The 19,399-nt window shown below is 40.2% G+C and overlaps 1 protein-coding gene across 5 annotated transcripts in view; it reads left to right on the top strand.

Moving 5' to 3' along the window:
• Positions 1 to 19,399, top strand: part of STIM2 (stromal interaction molecule 2) — a 149,641-nt gene that overhangs the window by 55,997 nt on the left and 74,245 nt on the right. For all 5 annotated transcript variants that reach the window (XM_045474317.1, XM_045474315.1, XM_045474313.1 and 2 more), the window contains one exon: positions 4,983 to 5,113. In XM_045474317.1, coding sequence (XP_045330273.1) covers positions 4,983 to 5,113 — 131 coding nt within the window. The remainder of the gene's footprint in view (positions 1 to 4,982; positions 5,114 to 19,399) is intronic.

Here is a 19,399-nt window from a genome sequence, read left to right as displayed (position 1 = left end):
TTGTCAGTCTTTTCACATAGTTTTCCAATTAAGTGGGAACAATAGGGGTGCCTGGGTGGCTCAGTCAGTTAAGCAGTTAAGCCTCTGATTCTTGATCTCTGCTCAGGTCAGTATCTCATGGTTTGTGGGATTGAGCCCTGCATGGGGCTCTGTGCTGACTGCAGGAAGCCTGCTTGAGATTCTGTCTGTCTGTCTCGCTTTGCCCCTCCCCTGCTTGTTCTCTCTCTCTCTCTCTCTCTCTCTCTCAAAATAAAATAAACTGAAAAAAAAAAATGAGAACAGTAGTGCTTACTTTCTAGGCAAACTGAAATGTATAATAGGCAATTTACATATAGTTGTATATGATAGGCATTCTGTAATTAGTAGTTATTGTTATCATTATGTTGTTAGTATAATAGCTATTAGCACATTATGGTCTTGCCTATACGTGTCTTCCTAGAGAACATTTGCTCGTCTTTTAAGAATAAATGTAAATATCACTTCTCCTTGAGTTTTTTCTCGCTATTCATGTAGACGGAACTACTCCTTTAGTTTTGCCACCATTATATATTTACTACATGTCTGCCATTGTACTTGCCATATTGAACTTTATTTACTTGCTCTGCTTTTTGTGTACCGGGCTTCTAACCTAGTGTCTGACATCTATACATTTTCTAGATAAATAGTATTCAGAAATTCATTTATTTGCCTTGTAATACTTACGTATAAGAAAATCGTTCAACAAATGTATCAGTCACTGTGGTAATAATAAACTTACTATCAAGGTTTGTTCAAGGGGAGTGTGGCTTGAAGACATTATTAAAAGGAAAGGTAATGTAGGAAGCATAGGTATATATTCTAGATTATCAACATCATGCAGTAGTGTCCCTTCTGTGGGACACATTTATGCTTCTTGGTGTTCTTAGCTCCTTGGGTCCTGGTAATATTTGTGGTAGCAATACTTTATTCTCTGATGTTGGTGACACTGTGACCCATTTACATTCATTATACTGATGCTGGAACATGGATTGGAGTCTTGAAGACTTCATTTGAATCCTAGCTCTGCCACTTCTAGGGATGTGATCTTGAGCAAGATACTCATGAGTGCCATTTCCTCATCTGAAAATGGAGATAATATGTGTCCCCCACAGGGTTGTAGAGATTATGTATATAAAGCAGTATTGGTTTCTGGAATGTAGTAGATGTTTCTTAGGTGAAATCATTTTACTTCATTAGACTTTGTTTCTGCAGAAATCATACTGAGGATTTGTTTGGCTTTGAGTAGAGGAAAACAAGTTGGAATTTTAACAGTGGTGTTGGTTGGTTGCTGGCTTCGGTTAAGTTTTATTTTCTTTCGGCTGATTTCTTTTTCTTCAGCAGAAATTGCTGTTCTTGATCCAGAGAAAAGAAAGGACTGCTCACTGTATAGTGCTACAAAGATTTATGACACCATATTGCATTTAATACGAAGTGGGGTCACGGAGCAGAGGAAATCTGTCCTAGTTGTCACACGGGTGTCCAGCACCAAGCACTAGGCTGGCACCTTCCAGGCACTCCATATCATGTCTCGGTGAACAACTGAATTCTGTTTAGGTATCTGAGAAACACGTTTCTGGCTGTGGAATACAGGAATGTGCTGGTGCATTTGGGGTAGCTAAGGTGAGGTCAGTGAGGCAAAGGAGAGCCATTTTGGCGTTTCAGCAGCTGTCTTTGAAACCATTCTCCCTGATTTATTATATGCACAGATCTTTTGTAACAGTTTGTATATTTGAAAAAGAAATTTAGGTCAGCCAATTTGGGTTAAAATGATCACTTGTGCTGAATTGACCTAGAAGGGATACAGTTGAGAAAGAAATGGAAAGGACTTTAGAACAGGTAATGGAGCTCAGAATTCACAACTGTTCTAAGTCAGATTTCTAGTCCTTAAGTCACCGTACCAAAAGGAAATACAATTTTCTGTGGGGAAATGGATCACCCTTGCCTTATCCTCAACTCCTGCCTTGCCTTTCCTGCTGCAGTTCTAACTTGGCAAAACGCCAAATCCTCGAGCGGTCTTCGTCATTTACCTCCTCCATTCTTAGGAGGCCTGAGGTGCTGCGTGCTGCTAGGATTACAGTAGCACTTCCTGACCGCTGTGCCTCCCAGTCTTGCCTCCAGTCTATTTTCCACTATCACCAGAACGATCTTTCTATAATGTATCTGATTGTGTTCGGCTTCTCCTTGAAAATCCTTTATGGGCTTCTCATAATTTTCAGGATGAAAATCTAAATTCCTTAGTGTGGGGAAAACCACCCTTAGTCTTAGAGATCTGGCCCCTTCCTTCTAATTTCTTACTGATCTCTTTTCTTCTTTCCATATATTCTCTGTACTCCAGACATATTAAGCAGTGGCATTTCTCTGAACGTTCAACATTTTTCTCATGACACTGAACGTATGATGTTTCTTTTTCCACGCACGCTTTTCTCTCCTTCCCAAGGTCATCAATTATAGGTCATATAAAACCCCCAAAGTTACCTCTAGAAAACATCTGACTTTTCTTTCCTGGTCTGGATTGGTGCTCTTCCTCCATGGCTCTCATAGCACTCGACACGTAGTGTTTTCAGTGGTCCCTAACTTAAAATATTGTTGTGGTCCGCATGCCTCCTTTATCACTAGACTGTTCCCTCATGCGTGTCACTGGTTTGCACAGCATAAAAGCCTAGAAGTTTGTGATTTAGTTAGTGTATGAAGTAACAATTTATCAGAGATACAAAATTGCTAAACTAAGCCCTGGGTATTATGAATGTGAGAAACAGAAGACGTTTTCCTGCCTTGGTCATAAGCTCAATTGTATAGACAAAAGGATCCGTGTAAGCAGTTAGAGATTAATAAAGTACAACATTAACGAGGACTTAGGTTGAATGATATGAGAATAAAATATAATCAGATTTCAAATCCCTTGGCATTTCATATCTGCTCTTTATTTTTCTCCTCAGTACTTACCCACTGCTAGCTGCTAGCATGCTCTACCTTTTACTTCTTTATCTTGTTATGCTCATCTCCTCCACTATGCTGTAGTTTCAGGAGGAAATTTTTTTTTTTTTTTTTTACAGAGAAAGCGAGAGAGCGTGAGTGTGCACTGGGGAGGGGCAGAGGGAGGGGGAGTGAGAGAATCTTAAGCAGGCCCCCCACCACCCAGGCCCCCCTCATGAGGAATTTTTATCTGTCTTTTCACTATGGTATTTCCAATGCCTGACATATGGTAGATGCTTAAGAGGTATTTGTTGACTGGTTGGAATGGTGTTCAGAGAAGGAAGTAATCTCTGGAAGATAGTATAGATATTTATGAAAGACTTCCTGGAGAAGTTACATCCTGCAACAGACCTTGAAAGATAAGGTTTATTAGATAAGTAAAAAAAAAAAAAAAAATCAATTTTATTTTTATATGAAATTTTTTCAGATCATATGTTTCTCCTAATTTTCTTTTAAAGCTTTATATGGTTTTCAGAGCCCTCATTATTCACTCCTTTTAGAGTTTGACAGGATAGACAACAAAGCCTGTTTAGTCAGTAAGTGATGCCAACCCTTCTATACTATTTGCAGTAACTTTGTATGTTTATTATGGACGCAATAACACATCGTATTCAGATCTTCTTTATTCTCTATGTTATGGTATCTGGGAGCTTTTGCTTCATAGCCAGTCAAAATAAGTACAAATGAGTTAGAATTTGTAGGCGTATTAGGGCTCTGGTTGTTTCATGAATTAGGGGTCATAACTGACCATTGTTCCTGTAAGTTCTTAGATTTTAGCAAATCTTGATCAGAGTTTTAAATACGTATACACACATATGTCACAACGTTTATCATTGCATTTTCCCTTTTTACAGTTTCCTTTTCTGTTTCTTTCTCTTCCAAGACTAAATTAAAATTAGCTTTTGAATTAAAACTATTAAAAATGTTAACTCACCAAAATGAGTTATAACTGGAACATGTAGGTAATATAGATTTGTGTTATTCTTTTACCAAAAAAATTTATTAATTGATTTCCAGTACTGGCTTTGTGCAGTGTTTTTTCCTAAGTACATAATTAGATCATTTCTTAGGCCATTATAGCTACAGTAGATTTAGTAAGCATCTAGACTACTTTATTTTAGAGGTGTGGTAACTAAGACACAAGGACAAGTGATTTGTCCAAAATCAGACTGTTAATTTGTAACAGGGCCAGAATGATAAACTAGATTTTTAGCTGTTGTTGAGAAAACCAAACTGTGGCCAACCCTTCTATTATGCTAGTAACTACTTTATTTAAAAAAATTGTTTTTAATGTTTATTTATTTGAAAAAAAAATTTTAATGTCGTATTTATTTTTGAGAGACAGAGCATGCGTGGGGGAAGGGCTGAGAGAGGGGAGACACAGACTCTGAAGCAGGCTCCAGGCTCTGAGCTGTCAGCACAGAGCCCGGACTGGGGCTGGAACCCACAAACTGCGAGATCATGACCTGAGCCATGAACTCTTTGATTCTTAAATAGAAAAGTGAAAAAAAAAGTTTCTAAGTATCGTGTGCCTATCCTATATATATCCTTTTCTTGTATTCTCTGATATTTTCCTAGGATTCACATTTTAATTGAAGTGGATTATTCGAAAATAGTACCTTGTATTCTGTGCTTTTTAGGTTCTTTTTTTTTTTTTTTTTTAAGAAAGGAGCTCTGTTTTTGGGGGGAAATAATTAGTAAATATAGTAGGTTGGATAAGAAGAAAATGGTTAAAGATGTGGAAGCAGTTAGACAACCTGAAGTCAGGACTGGAGTTACTCCTGGTTGTAGTTGCCTAGTAGCCATTAAGTTCAGTTACTTATTTTTAGTCTGTTGTGTTCCTGTATTATACTTTCGATGACTTTGCTGGACTTCTTAAAATCTGTTGGTTTGACTTAGTCTGGTATTTGATGTTGTTTTTCTTGTCACTTGTATGCCTGTAGCCTGTGTTTTGGCATGGCAAGTCATAACTGCCCTTTATTCTGTTGCAGATCCCTGCCTGTCACTGAGTCCGCCATGTTTCACAGAAGATGATCGATTCAGCCTGGAAGCTCTTCAGACAATCCATAAACAAATGGATGATGACAAAGATGGTGGAATTGAAGTAGATGAAAGTGATGAAGTAGGTGGAAAACTTTCCTTGGTGTTCTCTTAAATTTTCCTGTTGTTCCTCAGGTGACTCAGCTCCATCTTTAACATCTTCAGTTTTTCTCTTTGCATTTTAATTTGTATGGTTTTCCTTTGTTCTTTTCTCCCCACGCATCTAGAAGTCTTCCCAGTTTAATAAGAATCCTCATGTTCTTGCATTTCTCAAGCATAAATCTGTTTTGACGGTATCAGTTATCTGTTGCTGCTTTACAAACCACCACAAAACTTAGTGGCTTCAGGTGACAACAGTTTATCATTTTTCCTGATTCTCTGGGTTGATTGTGCTCAGCTGGGTATTTTCGCTGTTCCCTTAGGTATGGGTTGAGGTCACTGGTGGTTGCGTTCAGTTGGGGACTCTGCCGGGGCTGGAATGATGACCTCTTAGCCTTCACAGGCTGTCTCCATGTGGTCTCTCATCGTTCAGAATCTAGCTCAGGCTTCCTTACAGCATGGCAGCTGGCTTCCAGGGGGCAGTGATTGGAGACAGCCAAGTTCCCATGTGAAAGTGCTTATCATGCTCCTGCTTGCCAGTGCCTGTTAATATCAAATTGGCTTAAAGCAAGTTATTTGGCTAAGCTCATAGTCTGTGTAGGAGAGGATTATACAAGGGCATGAATGCCGGGAGTTGTGGTTTATTGGGGGTCACCAGTGTAATGGTCTGCTGTACCTGCTGTGTGTGTAAATCATGTTTCATTTCTTAAGGATTCTCATCTTCCCCCAGCGTACCTCCAGTGTCCCTCTTAGTTTCTCCATGGAAGTTGTTTTCTTCACTTGGCTGTAGTCTTATTCTAGCCAAATCCCCTGGTCATTTTCAGGCCTCTTCCTTTGTTATGTTTGTCATGGTTGAGTTGCTTCTCTTTTGGTTCATAGGATACTAAATTACATTATCGTCTAATGTTACGTAACAGTGACATTCTCTAATCACATTGTTATCTAATAGTAACATTCTCTTCAGATTAATTCTTGATCTGCCGTATAAAACATTTGTCCTGCAGATGCACATCCTTTTTTAGGCTCTACTGGACTCCCCCATCTCTAAGCCAGGCCACCTTCCTGACCGGCGTATATTGCTTTCTGTCTGACATCTTTTGAGTGTTCTTACTTCTGCTTTCGAGTTAGTTTGTCCTGAAACAAAATCTCAGCTCCTCTTTGAAATCCCTCACTGTTCAGTGGCACCTCTGTACCTACTTCTCCTCAGTTCTAATTCTTCTAAGTCAGGGTTGGCAGACTTTTTGTTGTAAAGGCCCAAACTATGGGTTGAAATGTGTCCCCCGCACCCCCCAAAAAAGGACATATTTTGAATTCCTAACTTCTGGTTCCTCAGAATGTGACCTTATTTGTAAGTAGAGTCATTTCAGATGTACTTAGTTAGGCTAAGGATATACTGGACTTGTGTGGGCCCCTAATCCAGTATGACTGGTATCCGGGTAAGAGAGGAGAAGCACCATGCAATGGGGAGACACTTGCAATGGGGAGAAGATGACCCTGTGACAATGGAGGCAGAGGTGGGAGTTACAGCGCTGCAAGTCAGGGAATGGCAAGGATTGCTGACGACATCAGAAGCTAAGAGAAAGGCATGGAAAAGAGTTCTCTGTTTCTACAGAGCTCAGTTTCCTCAGTGGTCAGGTGGGTGGGACTGAAAGTTCCAGCCCTCTAATCACCTGGTCTTTGTGCTGACCTGCCCCGTCCTGAGATGATCTAGAGGCCCCATTCTAAGTCATCTTTTAGCATGAACTCAGGTGTGATCAAAAGGGGCAAAATACTCTCCTATCGCTCAGGAAATTCCTGTGCCAGGAACCAAGGACAAAGGCCAAATATATTTCTTACTACATCACAATTACAGAAACATTTAAGTCTGAAAAGAATAGCAAAAATGCACATTTTTTTAAGTCATTAAAAGTGCCATCAGAGGGAGATCTGTTAAAGTTGTGTATAATATATAGACAGAGAGGTATTAAGTAAGCTTATGCAGGTATTTGACAGCCTATTTAAATGTATCTGATTGCATAATAGTTCCTCGAATTACAAGTTATTTTAATCTTTTTAACCTCATCGTCAGATATTAAATGCTCAAATGTGTGAAGTGTTATTATCGGCATGCGAAACAAAGTAAGCATGTGTGGCTATATAACTTGTACCTCAGGGAGACTCGTCTTGAGTCATTCCAGTTTCAGTGGAGTTCCAAACATTTTGTAATAAAAGTTAGAACTAAAAACCTTTTGTTAAAATTTAAAATTTGTGTTAAAAGAACTTAAGAATTCTGTGGGTATGACAGGTGCTTTGATGTTTAGAAACAGAAGATGCTATCCTTGGCTCTGCATTTCTTCTAATATTAATATTTAAAAGCAAATAAAGTATGCCTTTATGTTTCATCAGTACCGTACAGAATCTAGGAATCCACTGCCCAGTGTGTAGCTACTAGCTACATTGGGCTGTCGAGCACCTAAAATTGACCTGTGTTAAAAGTGTAAAATGCACTTCAGCTTTTGAATGTGAGAAAAATAGTGTAAAATATTTGAACTTTAAAATATCGATTACCTGTTGGGAATGATAATATTACGGACATAGTGGATTACGTAAGATATAAAACTAATTTCATGTGTTTCTTTTTACTTTTTTAATGTGACTTCTGGAAAAGTTAACACCACTTACTTAGATCAAATTAATTTGTATTGCACAGCTCTGATCTAGAGACTGGCATGTTGTAGATTTTAAGGAATGAGTTGTTAATTCTGTGGCCCCTGGACTGTTGGGTGCCTTCTGTTCAGAATAGCTACATCTTGATTTGTATTTCTCGTAAGTGTCTTTTTTTTAAAGAAGTAAATGGTAATACTGTTATGGGTTTCGAGCAGTCATCATTCAAAAACTTAATGAGTTTAATACAAAATCTTTTTTTCTTTAAGTTCATTCATTTATTTTCGAGAGAGAGACAGAGAGAGTACATGGGGGTGAGGGGAGCAGAGAGAGAGGGAGAGAGGGAACCCCAAGCAGGCTCCACACTGTTACCATGGAGCCCAGTGTGGGGCTCGAACTCACAAGTGTGACATCTTGACCTAAGCCGAAACCAAGAATCAGACACTTAACTGACTGAGCCACTCAAGGTACCCAGTGGGAAATCTTAATTAAGAAAATTAAAATACCTAATTTCTTGTGATTTTTTTTGTTTGAAATGTTATTTTTTTTAATTTAGAAAAATATTTAGCATTTGAAAATGCGAGTTGAAAACTTAATTTTTTTTCTCTGTAGTTAGTGGCTCTGTTTTTTTTTTTTTTTTTTTGTTTTCGGTTATATGAGAAAGCATTTACTTTTCTAATTTATTCATGCATTTAGTATTGAGCTAATATTTGAGGGTCTGGTTATGCCAGATACTCAAATAGAGCTTAGAGTGTATCCGGGACAAAACAGACAGAATCCCACATAAATCTTCAAGCCCTTCAGTGAACATTCTGTTGGGGCGAAAAGGCAGACTAAACAAAAAACAAAATAAGCTGGGAAAAGAGGGCTGAGGACAGGTAGGTGATAGATAGCTGTGATTTTAAATAGGGTGGTCATGGCAGGCCTCATTAAGAAGGTAACTAACATTTACTTAAAGTGTATGCTGTATTCAGTACTTGGACAAGTAAGAGAGTAGGTATCTGGCAGTTTTCCAGTACTATTCTCAAACTGAAATTAGAGGACATGAGTGTTTTAGATTAGGAACAGGATGTAAAGCTTTTGCTCCGGCCTAAGATCAAAAAGATTAGCTGTCATTGCATGCTCAATCTGTGTGTGACCTGTTTGGATTGAGTTTTTGATTACCTTCGGGGTTGTCTATTCTGCCAGTATTGAAGATATGTTGGAAAGTGTAGGTACTTTCTTAACAAATACTTTGAATAAGAGAAATGGATGGTTTCATTGCCCTGAGCACAGTGTAGGAGGCAGTGAGAACTCATGTTGTTATTGCCTGCTTTGTGACTGAAAACCTTATTATAGTTTCTAGGGTGTCTGAACTTTGTTGTCTGTTTTTACTTTTCCTCTTTTTAAAAAAATTTTAAAAATCCTTTCCCCTCACCTAATTTTTCTTCCTTTTTATCCATGCTTCCTTTTTAGTGAGATCATTTAGAATAAGTAGTTTTAGAGTTTTTGTTCTTATCAGTTGTTTGATGTATATAATCAAGTTTAAAACCAATTTATATAAAAAAACTGTACCTGGTATTTTGGTTTTTCTTACATTTAGCTGTTCTGCCTGAAACGCACCTTTGTCATCATTTGTGTATACACTGCTTAGAAAACTTAGCTAACAGGGGCGCCTGGGTGGCGCAGTTGGTTAGGCGTCCGACTGCAGCCAGGTCACGATCTCGCGGTCCTTGAGTTCGAGCCCCGCGTCGGGCTCTGGGCTGATGGCTCAGAGCCTGGAGCCTGTTTCCGATTCTGTGTCTCCTTCTCTCTCTGCCCCTCCCCCGTTCATGCTCTGTCTCTCTCTGTCCCAAAAATAAATAAACGTTGAAAAAAAAAATTAAAAAAAAAAAAGAAAGAAAACTTAGCTAACAGCACAGATACGTGTCTGAAATAAGGAGAATCACGATGAAAGCAGGCAAAAGTAGGGTTAGGAAAACCTAGTAGAAAATACTTTTTATTTATTATTGTTATTATTTTTTAACATTTAGTTATTTTTGAGAGAGAGAGGGAGACAGAGCGTGAGCAGGGGAGGGGCAGAGAGAGAGAGGGAGAACCAGAATCTGCACCAGGCTCCAGGCTCTGGGCTGTCAGCACAGAGTCCAATGTGGGGCTCGAACTCACAGACCATGAGATAATGACCTGAGTCGAAGTCAGACCCTTAACCAATTGAGCCACCCAGGCACCCCTAGAAAATACTTTTAAAATAGGATCAGTGAGTTTTGGAATTATGTGGAGTACTGCTTCCAAAGGAATAAATGCATGTAGTTTTTACTGAAAATTTTAAGTTAAAGTTGTAACTTATGTATTATCTTTTGCTATGGAGCAAATTCCCCCCAAACTTGGTGGCTTACCGCAGCAAAAGTTGACCATCTCAGTTTCTGTGGGTCCCAAATCCAGGTGTGGCTTAGCTGGGTCTTCTGGCTTGTGGGGCTTTCACCAGGCCGCTGTTCAGATACCAGCTGGGATTTCGGTCTCAAGGCCTGGTACACGGGGCTCTGGGCCCCCACAGATCTTTACTCGTTGTTGGTTGGAGATAACAGTTTCCTGACACATGGCTCTCTCCATGGGGCTGCTCATAGCATGGCAATGGGTTTCCCTCAGAGACAGTGGGAGGGCACTCAGAGAGAGAGAGAGAGAGAGACGGAGAGAGAGAGAGTGAGTGAGTGTGCGTGCGCGCAGGAGAAGGCAACAGCATGGAAGTTCGTCTTTTTGTAAGCTAAGCTTGGAATTGGAATCCCTTTTTACTTTTTTGCTATATTCTCTTTGTTAGAAGGGAGTCGTTCGGTCCAGCTGGTACGCAAGGGGAGGCTGTCAGACAAGGTATGAAGGTGGGGATGTTGGGCTCACGAGGGGCCATTTTAGAGGCTGCTTACCAGTTTGTTTCTGTGCTCTGCTAACTAGAGACATCTGATGGGGAATTCTCGAGCCATGGAATTATAAAGTAGAAAAACAATAAACTCATAGAACTTCCTTCAACAGGCTCCATATTGCAGGGGACCCATAATAAGACTTCATGTTGATCTTAGTATATGTCTAGAATTTTAAAGCATTGATATGTCTGATTAAAATTATCTTTGAAAATTTTTTTTTTTTTTTTGCTGGGGAGAGTGAGAGAGAAAGTGCGAGTGGGGGAAGGGCTGAGAGGCGAGAGAGAGAGAGAGAGAGAGAGAGAGAGAGAATCTTAAGCAGGCCCCGATGTGGGGCTTGATCTCACAACCATGAGATCATGACCTGAACCGAAATCAAGAATCGGGCACTTAGCTGACTGAGCCACCCAGGCACCCCTAAAAGTATCTGTTGAGCAGTGGATTGCATGTGTAATCATGTACCAGTACCACTTATGTGACCGAAGGATCACTTGGCATTGACCTGAAAAGACAAGCAGGGTAGAGGTGAGGTGAGGACAGTGGTTGCTACAGAGCTCTTGCTGTCTGTTAAGTTGTAATTATTGAGGGGTTTTCCTACGTATTTGAAAGTTTTATAGTTTCATAGTTCAGTTAACTAACGTGTCATCATAAAAACAGACTTTAAATCTTTCTGGAAAATAATAGCAATAAGCATCCAATTTAGGGTGGCCGAGGGTGTTAATAGGTATTCAGTAGAAAAAAAGAGGGTTAAATGGCCAAAATTGGGAAGTGATGGATTCATTTAGTTTTGTTACTACAGGAATTCTCGAACTTATGTTTATGGCTTTGTGTACTAAAAGAATAGGAAACATTTATTGAGCATTTACTGTTTGTTTCGCACTCTGAGCACTTTGCATGGATTATGGTATGGGCTTCTCACAGCAACCCTGTGAACAAAGAGGATCCTCTTTATCTTATTTGCAGGTGAGGAAACAGGCTTAGGGAGGTGAAACGGTATGCCCACGGCCACCAGCTTGTAAGTGCTACAGCCCAGGTTTGATGCCAGACTGAATTCATGTTCTTGGTTTCTAGTGTGTGTTGCTTTCTTATGTTGATGAGTACAGCACATCACCATCTTTATGCCCTCCCTGGTACAATTTACAAATCAGTAGCTATATGTAAGTAGTGTATAGATTTAGTAGATGTACTGATACCTACACACACACACACACACACACACACACAGTTGTATTAGATGTATTTGATATATGTACACATGCTGTAATCCTGTTACGCCTTTTTATAGTGTTCACAAACATGCAAATTAAAAATGAGATAAAATCAAATATAAATGGAAGTTCTAATATTTTCTCTCTCATGAGTGGATCAGATTGTATATCCCTATGGGGTCTGGGGAATTGAAACTGGAGACTGCTGCACGAATGAATTATAAAGCAAGATCTGTTTTCAGTCACATATACTTCATTCTGTTTTTATGAGAACAGGTAATTGTGAGGAGTTTTCAAAACAAATTCCTACTAGTGTTAATATTTCTTCGCTAATTTTCTTTGTTCACTATACACAGGTTTCTTTTTCCTTTTTAAAAAGTTCATTTATTGGGGCGCCTGGGTGGCACAGTCGGTTGGGCGTCCGACTTCAGCCAGGTCACGATCTCGCGGTCCGCGAGTTCGAGCCCCGCGTCGGGCTCTGGGCTGATGGCTCAGAGCCTGGAGCCTGTTTCCGATTCTGTGTCTCCCTCTCTCTCTGCCCCTCCCCCGTTCATGCTCTGTCTCTCTCTGTCCCCAAAAAATAAATAAACGTTGAAAAAAAAAAAAAAAGTTCATTTATTTATTTTGAGACAGAAAGAGAGAGAGTGAGAGAGCGGGAGCACAAGCCATGGACAGACAGAAACAAAGAGAAAGAGAATCCCAAGCAGGTACCGAGCTGTCAGCTCAGAGCCTGACACAGGGCGTGACCTCACAAACCGTGAGATCGTGACCTGAGCCAAAACCAAGAGCCAGATGCTTAACTGAGCCACCCAGGTGGCCCTGTATATAGGTCTCTTAACTGTGTAGCATATCAGTTCCTGATGTTCTTTTTTTTTTTTTTTTTTTAATGTTTGTTTATTTTTGAGAGAGAGAGCATGAGCAGGGTAGGGCAGAGAGAAGGGGGACAGAGGATCCAAAGCAGGCTCTGTGCTGACTGTAGACAGCCTGATGTGGGGCTCGAACTCACGAACCGTGAGATCATAACCTGAGCTGAAATCAAGAGTAGGACACTTAACCAACTGAGCCACCCACGTGCTCCTAATTTTTTTTTTTTTTTTTTTTTTTTTTTTTCCCTAACTGCAGTTTGGGCAATTCAGAATAATATAGAGGCTGTGTGTTTGGAAGCAAGGTAGACAAATGGTTGGGGCACTCTTCTTTGCATGATGCCTATGGAATGAGGAAGCAAAGGCGATAAATCCATAGGACAAAGTGGATCACTGCAACCAAATCTTTGGGCTTAAGGAAGAGAAGTGGATGAAAAGGAGTTGGTACAAGTTTAAAAGATTGCTCTAGGGATTCAAAGTATGCTTCCTGGACAAAGTGGCAACTTTTGGAAATGCAAATACTCAGGTCCCATCTCAGACCTACTGAATCAGAAATGTGGGAGTGGGGCTCAGAAATCTGTTGTAACAAGTCCTCTGTTGATTCTGATGCCCATGTTGTCCTTTAATAAATGTAATAACTGTTTTTGCACTATACTTTTGTAACAGTTTTTATAATCTCAGGCACAGTATTTATATTTGGCTACTGTGATGGTCTTACAAAAGATATTGTTTCCTGCCCCTATACTTTGTGATTTCACTTTGCCCAAGTCCTACCTTAAGTTTTTCTTAATATGTTCTACAGGAAGTCATAAACATGTATAACACAATAATTATTACTGTAAAGCAGAGTGTGCATGTGTTTTGCTGGGGACAGAATTCTTTCCTTTTGCTCAAGTAAGATGGTTTTATAACTTAGAATGGTTACGAACCATTGTATAAATTATTGAGAGAGATATTAAGAGCGTATGTTTATTATTTCATAGTTGTGCTTGGGATATTTCTTAAGTTCTAAGTTTGCTGCCCTGCTTTATCTAGTTGAGTATCTGGGCTCTTTATGTTTTGTCTTGACAATTGTAGTACCTCTTTACTGGGCTTCTTTCTCTGTCTCTTGCTTTTCCAGTTAATTTACCAACTGCTATTATCTTTCTGTTTATATTTGATAAGATCTAATTCTCCCAGACTGTTTCTATTCTTGTCTCCTTTTCCCTCAAAGCAACCACCATAATAACCAGAGGACTTTGTCTTAACCCTACCCTGTCTTGCCATCCAGACTGTCTTGCCCTTGCCTCTGCCCCTCTGACTTTGATGTATTATAATGGGTTCCCTCTTCTTTTTTTTAAAGTTTTTTTGTAAACGTCTTATTTACTTTTGGGAGTGAGAGAGCAACATGTGCGAGAGAGGGGGAGCGGCAGAGAGAGAGGAGGATAGAGAATCCCAAGCAGACTCTGTGCTGTCAGCATGGAGCCCCATGTGGGGCTCGAACTCAAGAGCCGTGAGATCATGACCTGAGCCAGAATTGGATGCTCAACTGACTGAGCCCCCCCAGGTGCCCCTAATGGGTTCCCTCTTCTTGATACATCCTTAGTTGCATGTCATTTGAGGAGTTCAGTACATATGGATTAAGTGGGCTTTTGTGCTGCCAGTAGGTAGGTACTTAAATATCCTAATAGTTTCTGTGGAAAGATAGGTTTCAAATGGCAGATACGTATATTTAAATGCAACCAGTTTATAAACTGGGAATGAATGGTCTATAGTATGAGATCTGTCTATAAAGAGCCAAAAACTTACGAAATCATTTTCAACTCAGCACCTTTGCCTCTTTCTAGGAAGTTACCACAACCCCTGCTTCAACTAGTGGATCTTTTAGTCTCTTCCTCCAAATTATTTCCTCTTTCTTTAGTCAGACTGTCTGGCAATTATGTTTTCATGAAAAAGAATCCTTTCCCATTCTTGTTCCATTCATTTTTAATTTCCATTGACAGGAGCTTTGTGTTACAAACCCTTGTAGACCGGATGAGGGCAGAGCGGCAGGAATGTGAATGAGGACCTGTGTCTGTACTGAGCGCAATGGCCAGTCCTGCCCCTCTCCTCCCCTTCTTCCCTGGGCATTGTCAGGAGCACGGCGTGGCACTGCATTTACGGAATGTATATTTTTTGAGTGTGTAGCAGACTTCACGTATTGTCTCGTCTTCTGAAACATCTTTCAGTTGGGGTGTTCAAAACCTATTTATTCCTGTTTCACAAATGAGTTAAATAAATTTGTGCTTTTACTGTAACATTAACTCCATCCGTCTTACTTTGTTGTTATGGATAGGGTGACCATATAATTCATCATCCAACCTGGAATACTTTTGAGAGTAAATGAGGTTGCTATTAATAATTACACCAGGACAACAGGTGAATGGGGACTGTCCTAGGCAAATGGGGCCGTGTAATGAACTCACTCTGTCTTACTGCAGTCTGCTTTCTGTTGTAATTACCTTTACCCATGTCTTACGCACTTCACTAAGTTGTTATTAAATTGGTCCAAGTATTGTGCCAAGGTTTGTGCTATTAGTAAAGCTTGGATGTCAGTTTAGTTTATCAGGCTGTCTTTATGTATGGAGCACTTTGTTTTCTAGTAACATGACAGAGACTTCAGCATTATTCCATTTTTCCTAGAGTTAAGTGATTTTTTTTTTTTTTTGTCTTTTTATTCCCTGGAAATAATACAGTTTAACAATATTTTCTGTATTAAGGTGAACTAGTACTCATTGACCCTTTCATTGATTGCTAGATTTTTTTGTAGTAAGTTTCTGGTTGTCCCAAATTTTCATATCTGAAGAATATTCCATAATAGTCTAAATTTTCCTATGCACCTATCCAGTGTTTGGCCTGCCAGAATTTCTCCCACAAGTAAGTGCTGCAGTCACTAACCACATGGTCTTCAGAAGACTGTTTTGCTCTAGGCAGCATTTCGTGTGGCCTTAAGGTAAGGTGCTGTGCTGTATCAGGGAGCTGGATGTAAGGTAAACTGTTCTTTTCCTCAGATAGCCCTGCCGTATGTTGATTATACCATCATGGTTCAGAAAGCGTTTATGGTGTCTCACATGCTCTTTAGCAATGTTGTTTTGGGATAGGCAAGACAGGTCATATCCCTGTTTTATAGACGAGGAGACGGAGGCTTAGATTGTTACTTAGGTCACATAGCGTAGGAGTGGGGATAGAGCCCAACTGTCCCAACTTCCGTTCATTGTGGAACAAGTTGAGACACAATTCCAGGTTGTTGCGTTTTGAACTTGTGTTCAGTTTTGAGCCTTGGACTCAGAAGGAGTCTCCCTGGACACGTTCTTGAACTGTGTTTCTTTTTTTTTTTTTTTTTTTTTTTAAATTTTTTTTTTTTTTTTTTTTCAACGTTTATTTATTTTTGGGACAGAGAGAGACAGAGCATGAACGGGGGAGGGGCAGAGAGAGAGGGAGACACAGAATCGGAAACAGGCTACAGGCTCTGAGCCATCAGCCCAGAGCCCGACGCGGGGCTCGAACTCACGGACCGCGAGATCGTGACCTGGCTGAAGTCGGACGCTTAACCGACTGCGCCACCCAGGCGCCCCGAACTGTGTTTCTATTAATGACCTCAGTTTGAGTTGCAGACCTCTAGACGTTGATGCCAGCTCTTTCACTAGAGCCTCATACCTGCTTCTTCCCCGTATTTGTTCTGAATCATACTGACTTACGTCTTAAGTGTTATCTTAAGCATGGCTGGAGAACCTGCCTCACCTCACCTTAAAGACTACTTTCCCCTTGTATTTCCTTTAGGCTTCCTATCCTGGCTTTGCTGGGTCTGCCTGGCTTGACACGGCTCATGGCATTGATCTAGTACTGGTAACACCAGGTGTTGATGAGCTGCTTTTTATTACCCTCCCACCCCCCAGCCTTTTTATAGGGCTATTGGGCCTGGAGGCTGAAACTATAAGGCTATGAAACTCAGTTGGTAAAGAGAACCTGTTTAAAACTGAAGGAATATTTTGTCTTAATCCTGAACATGTTTAAAATAATCGATAAAAAATATTTGAGAGCCTTTCACTTTAATTGCTAACACTTGCCAGTTGACCTTTATTTTTATATCTCCTAAGCTCCTAAAATTTCTTTCAAGTCTTAGAGAAGTACAGGAATTTTTATGGTCTTTAAAAACTATTTTTCGAACTAAATAGCTGGGTTTTTTTTGTTTTCATTTTTCTTTTTACTTAGTTCCTTCAAGGGCTTGGGAAATATGCCTAGGCTCCTGACCAAGGGTGTTGTTGAGCATTCATTTAAAAACAAAACACACCTAAGGCTTTAAAGTTTCTATTTATATATATAGCACTGTATGAATATGGGGCAGAATGAAACAAGCCAGCATAGACTTCCACGAGCTTACCCTCTACTAGGGATATAAAGACAACGTATGTCAGGGCATATTATGTACTAGGGATACACGTGAATTGTGGAAGTGCTCTTGTGTCTCAGAAGAGAGAGTGTACATTTGTTTGAAGAGCATCTAGAAAAGCCTGGAGTAGGAGTCCTTGAGATGGGCCTTTGGAAGTGGGCAAGGTTTTCACAGGTGTAAACGATAGGTGAGACACTCCAAGAGGAAGGGTCAGAGTAGGGAAAATGCATTAAAGGAAGAACAAAGGATACTAATTTATGTAATAGAGAATACTCAGTCTGACTGGAGTATGGTGGTGTGGGGGATAGCATTGAAAAGAACTTGCTTGCTTTTTTTTTCCTTTTCCTACTTCTGGCTACTTCTCTGATCTCTTCATTGTTCTTACTTTTCTTGCACCCTAAAGTGTATGTATTCCATAATTTTTTTTTTTAAGATTTAATTTTTTTTTTAGAGCAATTGGGGTTTACTACAAACTTGAGAGGGAGATACCGTAATTTCCCGTATACCCCCACCCCCACAATGGGGTGCGTTCTCTTTCATTATCACCCACCACATTGGTATGTTTTTTACCCAGAATGAACCTACACTGACATGTTGTAATCACCCCAAGTCCATGGTTTTCATTAGGCCTTGTTCTTGTATATTCTCTGGGTTTGGATGAATATATAAGGATATGTATCCATCACTAAAATGTTATACACAGTATCTTCACTGCCCTGAAATCCTCAGTCTTTATTGTTTCTGGTGTTTCTTCTGTTTCTCTCTCTTTCTCCTGGTATTCCCATTACACCTATGTTCTACCTTCTGTAGTTGCCTGATAGTCCTGTTTTGTTTTCCTTCAGTCCTCTCTTTGCTTTCTGGGTTTTGAAGTTTCTTTCAATACATCTGTCCTCTACCGCAGAGAGGTTTTCTCAGCTCTGCCCAGTCTGCCCATCAAAAGAATTCTTCACTTGTGCTATAGTATTTTTGATCTGTAGCATTTCTTTCTGGTTCTTTCTTAGGATTTGCATCTCTGCTTATATTGCTTATCTGTTCTTACATACTACCTACTTTATCCACTAGAATCCTTAGTGTATTAATCATGGTGATTTTAAATTCCTGGTCTGATAATTCCCTACTATGTCTGGGTCTGATGCTTTTCTGTCTCTTCAGATTGTTTTTTGCCTTCTGGTATGTCTTGCCATGTTTTCTTGAGAGCTAGACATGATGTATGGGACAAAAGAAACTGCTGTAAATAGGCCTGTGGTAATAGGGTGGTGTGGTGATGGGGGGAGGGGAAGTGTTCTGTAGACCCATGATTAGGTCTCCGTCTTTCATTGAACCTATGGTTCTGGACTGTAACCTTCACAGGTCTTTCTCATTTTTGTTTTTTTGTTTTCCCTTAGGTGAGACAGGATGGCTGGAGCGAGCTGGAGTTGGGTATATCTCTTCTCCCACTGGAAGGCTAGAGCCCAGTAGAGTTGAGCTGAGCCTTGTCAGTTAGGCTCTGATAATACCCTTGCAGGTTAGGCTCTGGTTAACTAGTTGCCCCTGAGGGTAGGCCTTGTTAAGAGGAACAGAGTGCTCTGGAGCACACATCTTTTTCTCAGTTTACAAGGATTATATTCCAATATACCCATCGTAAGTTGAAAATGTTGTAAGTTGAACATACATTTAATACACCTAACCTACTTTAAATGTGTTCAGAACACTGACATTAGCCTACAATTGGGCAGAATAATCTAACACGAAGCCTGAGTATAATAAAATGCTGAATATCTCATTAATTTATTGAATACTGCACTGAAAGTGAGAAAAAGGAAGGTTGTAGGGACACAGAGTGGTTGTGAGTGAATTGGTTGTTTACCCTTGTGATTGTGTGGCCGGCTGGGCGATGCCATGCCACTGGCCCTGCCCGGCAGTGTGACAGTATCGTAACACATGTCACTAGCCCGCAAAAAGATGCGAATTCGAAAATCAAAGTACGGTTTCTACTGAATGTGTATCTCTTTCGCACCATCATTAAGTCGAAGAATCCTAAGTTGAACCATCCTAGGTTGGGAACCGTCTGTATTTGGAAGTGGTTTTTTTCCCCTCTACCTGCCAGAAGCAGGAGGAGATTTCTCTTCAGTGTTCCCTGTGGTAATCTGATTGAGCTCCTGGAGGCAAATCTCATGATACAGTAGGCACCCCTCCACTCCCCCTCCACCCCATGACTGGATATCCCTGGAGGTTTTACCTCTCAGACTGGCCTGCATTGATCCTGCAGCCCTTCCT

Source organism: Leopardus geoffroyi, chromosome B1 (assembly GCF_018350155.1).
Source record: "Leopardus geoffroyi isolate Oge1 chromosome B1, O.geoffroyi_Oge1_pat1.0, whole genome shotgun sequence".
NCBI lineage: Eukaryota > Metazoa > Chordata > Mammalia > Carnivora > Felidae > Leopardus > Leopardus geoffroyi.
Note: the sequence above shows the minus strand (reverse complement) of the source record. Positions and strands in the feature narration are given on the sequence as shown.